The 5,516-nt window shown below is 38.1% G+C and overlaps 1 protein-coding gene across 1 annotated transcript in view; it reads left to right on the plus strand.

Moving 5' to 3' along the window:
* The window catches only part of stk10 (serine/threonine kinase 10), a 32,983-nt gene extending 27,928 nt beyond the window's left edge, over positions 1-5,055 (plus strand). Inside the window, exons 14-20 of the mRNA XM_058088234.1 lie at positions 46-138; positions 218-347; positions 423-547; positions 2,012-2,200; positions 2,276-2,401; positions 2,478-2,591; positions 3,779-5,055. Coding sequence (XP_057944217.1) covers positions 46-138; positions 218-347; positions 423-547; positions 2,012-2,200; positions 2,276-2,401; positions 2,478-2,591; positions 3,779-3,919 — 918 coding nt within the window. The 3' untranslated portion in view covers positions 3,920-5,055. The remainder of the gene's footprint in view (positions 1-45; positions 139-217; positions 348-422; positions 548-2,011; positions 2,201-2,275; positions 2,402-2,477; positions 2,592-3,778) is intronic.
* Positions 5,056-5,516: the final 461 nt, after the last annotated feature.

Genomic DNA, 5,516 nt, shown 5'->3' on the forward strand with positions numbered 1-5,516 from the left:
TTGACGCTAACAAGGACATTTGAGACACTTCTTTTCTTCCTTTAGTTAAAACACTCTGTGGACAAACTGCCCAGGAGTGAGCGCAAGGAACACTTGAAACAATCAATGGTGTCCTTCCAAGAAAGGAAGCTTAAAGATGTAGGGGACCATCTTCTCTTTTTGTGTTATCATTCTTCATTATTATTATTTTTTACTATTAATTTCCTTTGACTCGAAGGAGGAACAATTCCTGGCAACCCAGAAGAACTACTTGGACCAAACGCTCAACCAAATCATCCTCAACAACAAAAAAGAGATCGCAGATACGGAGAAGGATTGTCTCTACAAGAAGCATCAGCTGATCAGAGGTTTGGGAAGATGGAGGAAAGGTTGGGTTGACGTCTTACCAACCTGACAGTATCTTGTCCCGATCTCTTTTTCAGACCGTGAAGGTTCAATATGGGAAATGGAGGAGAAGAACTTGTATGAGAAACACCAGCTGTCAAAGCAGCAGCTCAAAGACAAGTACTTCCTCCAGAGGCACCAACTCCTCAAGAAACATGGCAAGGTAAAGGTGGTGATCGTACGTTACGTTTTGCAATGGACAAAACTAGTGGCACACCTGAAGACGAAAGATGACCAACGTAATGTTATGAGTCGGGCGTTAACTGCAGGAAGTCATTTATTGAATGAACACGTGTGCATCATGTTAAGCCGCCCCGCTCTGCAACCTATAATAACAGTTTGATTCAAATGTTCTGCAACTATTAGACATTTTCAGACATTTGTATCTTTTAGCATGATTGAAATTTTCAGTTAATTTTCTGTTAATTTAATAAAATGTAATAATAAATTTTCTGTTAATAGATGCAAATATATAACTGTCCTATCATTTATCTTTTTGTTCAAAGAATACTGTAAACCAGGGCATATTTCACACATAGTTGCTAATGGTGATTAATCGTGATTCATTAATTTGTAAACGTATTAATTTGATGAAAAGTTTTACTCACTTGACAGCCCTAGTTATAAGCTAGGATCTATTGTGTCAATATGAGAATATGTGCTAAAGGTGCGACTGTTGCTAAAACGCATATGTGGAATGCTAACGCCATATGCTAGCAGCTAAGAAAAAAGCAGTTGGTGCTTTTTATGTCAATACAATTTCACATAAGAAGAGTAAAACTGCTAATATGCTAGTATCAACTTTAAGCATTACCTGCTAATATTTTAACATTGGAAGTGTCATAATGAAATAGAAATGCTAACAATGCTAATACCTGCTAGCAGTCCTAGCAACGCTAGCAACCTACTTGGATCCACAGTGATAAGAACATAATTTTCTTCATTGGAGAATTACTAAAAATCTCAATGTGGCAAGTTGGGTACGATCTACTGTCTTTTTAGTGTTTACTGCTAGCTATATTATTATATGGACTGTCCCAACTAAATAGAAATGCTAACAATGCTAATAACTAGCATGCTAGTAACTTACTTGGATCTACAGTGATAAGAATATAATTTTCCTCATTGGACAAGTGCTAAAAATGTCAATGTAGCATACAGGATGCTTACTTGCTAACAGTTAATTTTAATAGTTAACACGGCAGATAGTTAAAATGCTACGATGCAAACCCTTGTTATGCTAACACTTAGCAAGATGGGTACGATCTGTCCTTTCAATGCTACCTGCTAGCTATATTACTATCAGGAGTGTCCCAACGAAATGGGAATGCTGCTTGGGTCCATTGTTTAAGAACATTCTTTCAGTGCTAAAATGCTAACTCTCAATGGCAGATGCTGTTTCAAATGAAAAATGCTAAAATGGAAGAGATGTTACACCTAACAAGATATGTATTATCTTCTGTACTGTGCTAATTGTACGCTACATCAGGAGTGTCTCTATGAAATGGAAATGCTAGCTATGCTCACGCTAATGCTAGGTTTTCATTCCAGCCTCAAGTAAACAGGGATTGTATCCCACAGTAGGTTGGAAATACCAGTTTATTTCTCCATTTGTTTGCCAATCCAGGAACAGGAACACATGCAGTGCTACAACCAGCGCATGATCGAGCTTTTGAAAAGTCGTCAGCAACAGGAGAAGAGCCGCCTACCAAAGATCCAACGCAACGAGGCCAAAGCCCGTTTGGCCATGTTCAAGAAGAGCCTGCGCATCAACTCCTCAGGCAGCTCCTCCGAGGACAGAGAGAGGATCAAACAGGTATTGAAACATTTAAGAAAAAAACAGATGGACAACCCAACTGTGGAGTTGACAGGTTCTTTTTCTTCTCTCAAGTTTTCCCAGCAGGAGGAGAAGCGACAGAAGACCGAGAGGATGATCCAGCAGAAGAAACATGAAAACCTGATGAGGGAAAAGATCGGCGAGTGCGAGAATAACGTCCGAGAGCTGCAGGAGCTTCAGGTACGTATTTGCAACATCCTGCGTCGTCTTCTTCTTTCATGTACAAAAGTAACGGCGCCGCATGTTGTTACCACAGAATGAGAAGTGTCACCTGCTGGTTGAGAACGAGACGCAGAGGCTCAAAAATCTGGACGAACTACACAACCAGCAGCTGAAAGAGTGGCGGGAACAACTGAAACCCAGGAAGAAGGTAAGTTTCCTGTTTCCTGTCAATGCAAAACCACCTTTGATCTCCTCTATAAGCACAGCAGACCCTCACGACATAAACACTAGGGGGGTTGATTTCAGTTTTGTCCATTCATTCATTTTCTACCACTTATCCTCACGAGGGTCGCGGGGGTGCTGGAGCCTATCCTAGCTGTCTTTGGGAGAAAACCCACGCATGCACGGGGAGAAAATGCAAACTCCACACAGAGATGGCCGAGAGTGGACTTGAACTCAGGTCTTCTAGCTGTGAGGCCCGTGTGCTAACCACTCCCTCACTGTGCAGACAGTTTTGTCCATTTATTTTTTATAATAATAATTTTAGAATTTTTAAATATTTTTTAGAATATTTTTTTAAATAATAATATGAATTTAATTAAGAAAAAAATATATCTATATAGAGTAAGGGATTGCTGCATATTAATTTATGTATATACTTTATTTACTTTTTTTTTTTTAGTAGGGTGCCCAAACTTTTTCCACCAAGGGCCACATACTGAAAATTAAAGGATGTGGTGGGCCACATATACATGATATTTTTATGTATTTTAAATTTTGTAGCAAAACCCCCCAAAACCTTTTCTATACGAAGACAAACATTTTTATGTGTATAGAAGACAAACATTTTTATGTGTTTATTAATTTTTCTTTTATTTTTGCCATTTTTGACCCGGTTTTTAGTTCAATAGTATTTCAACCGTGTGCCGGCAGGCCAATAAACCAAACTGATTCCCAGAAATGGCCCCCGGGCCACATGTTGGACACCCTCTGCCTACAGTATACGTAATAATAGACAATACATTAAATTAATAAAAAATAGATGGTTAGAATTGTAATCAATGTTGTACAGTTTAACTCACTGTTGTTTAGATATTACATAATATAATATTATATTAATATATTGTATTATATTATAATAATTCCATAATACTGTATATTATATTTATACTATTATTAGGGATGTCTGATATTGGCTTTTTTGCCGAATCCCAATATGCCGATATTGTCCAATTCTCAATTTCCGATATGTGTTTTCATGATTTGGAAAAAAAAATCCCGATACTGATATCAGTATCGATATTTAGGCTGACAATTACCAGTATCGATAATTATCATCATTATTAAATGGGAGTCGAAGTTTTGAGTTTTGTCCACCTTTCTTCTCCGTCGCAGGCGCTTGAAGAGGAGCTGAACAACAAGAGGAAAGAGCAGGAGGCTTTCTTCCGGCTAAATGACGCTTCAGAATTCCACAATATGGGATCTGTCAGTAAACTGTCCAAGTTTGTGCCTTATCCAGACTCTTCCACCACATAAGCACCCCCCCCCGTCTTTATGCCCTTATTAACGTCACTCAGCACATATTAGCATCGTAACCCGTATCGGTAGGTTCGCCTATCGCCACTTTGCATCCGCTTACGGGATCGTGGACACCGTTGAAGTTCAAACACCCCAAATGATCAGTTAGCGTGTTAATACTGAGGTGATTTTTATGAGTTAAAAGCATTTAAATTTCCTTTTTTAAGATCCCACAGAGGGATTGTTTTCCTTTTTTGCAAGAGGGATATTGCATGTATTAATAATGTCGTTTTTTTGTCAGATCTAAAATAGTTTACATTCCTTGTAATAGCGCTGCCAAAGTATGCCTTTTTTTATTTATTTTTACTGACTCAAGCTAAATTCATCACTGTACATTTTAATTTAAATATTTTCAGATTATAAACAGTATATCGGTATGAAGGATGTGAATTATGAACTATGATATATATTTCTTATTAGCGGGGCTTTCAGTAGAAACCAAATTTAACAAAAGAGGAGGCGTTTCTTTTAAATAATTAAGGACTTTATCTTTACATAGAAAGGGAGCAGTGATACGTACGTATAGAGTTACTGGTCTTTGTTTTACTGTACAAATCAGCCACACTGGATGGGAAAAAGACAAAAGCCAAAGCCAAGTACTGTTTGTTCGATTGACCCATTTAAAACATGTTGAGTGTACATTTATTGCAGTAATTCAACTGCGTTCTAACCAAAGTGCAATATTACTTCTTTATGTCCTGTTTAGAGCGCAAAGGTGTATATTTCCTATACCCATGTTGGCCTTCCTATTGCACTGAGGAGGAGAACACGATGAGGGAGTTGGTCTTTATAAAAGACGTACCAGCAGACGTGCTTTATGATTTTCAAGGGAGTTCCAACAATTCTGCTGTAAACCATCTGCAGATATTTAATACCTGTTTTGCCATCAACATTTACTGTAGGTACATCTTTAATTCCGCTCTCCTTGATTAAATGTGTATTATTTTGGGTTGAGGTTACTGTCTCAGAGTCTTCCTCTCTGCCTCAGTTTGGATAACAAGGAATGTATGGTGGCTTGTGAGTATGAATGAAACTGTATCAGAAGGAACCACTGTTGTAAATATCTAATAAATGCAGATTTTTTTTTTAAATTACTTGATTGTTGAACATAGCTTTTTTTTTAAGTTACATTGGTGCCAAGTGCGGTAAAATAACCATCAGACGGCATCTGCGAGAGACGGGTTTAAGAACAAAAAATGTTCAGCGCTACAAAATTGGAATTTGCATTACAGCACCAAAGGTCGGACTTCCAAAATTACAGCTGCTGTTTCCTTCAATGGAACAATGCAGCTCAAGGTTGTGCAGGGGTGTCAAACGGCAGATGGTTTTGTGGAGATGTTGCACAGGGAATCCCTCATGATTGAAGGACCTTGTCTGAGGGTGGTAATAACCATTTTTCAACAAGGGGAAGGGGGGGTTTATAGTCTTCGAACCTCCTTAAGATCCAACCGTGCAAAACAGTGCATTCATCAGGAACATATTGTTTGCAAACGTTTTTTTTTTTTATTTCTACACAAGAAAAACGATCAATAAATGCACAAGATCTGAAAAATGT

The sequence above is a fragment of the Doryrhamphus excisus genome, chromosome 11, assembly GCF_030265055.1.
Source record: "Doryrhamphus excisus isolate RoL2022-K1 chromosome 11, RoL_Dexc_1.0, whole genome shotgun sequence".
NCBI classification, from domain to species: Eukaryota; Metazoa; Chordata; class Actinopteri; order Syngnathiformes; family Syngnathidae; genus Doryrhamphus; species Doryrhamphus excisus.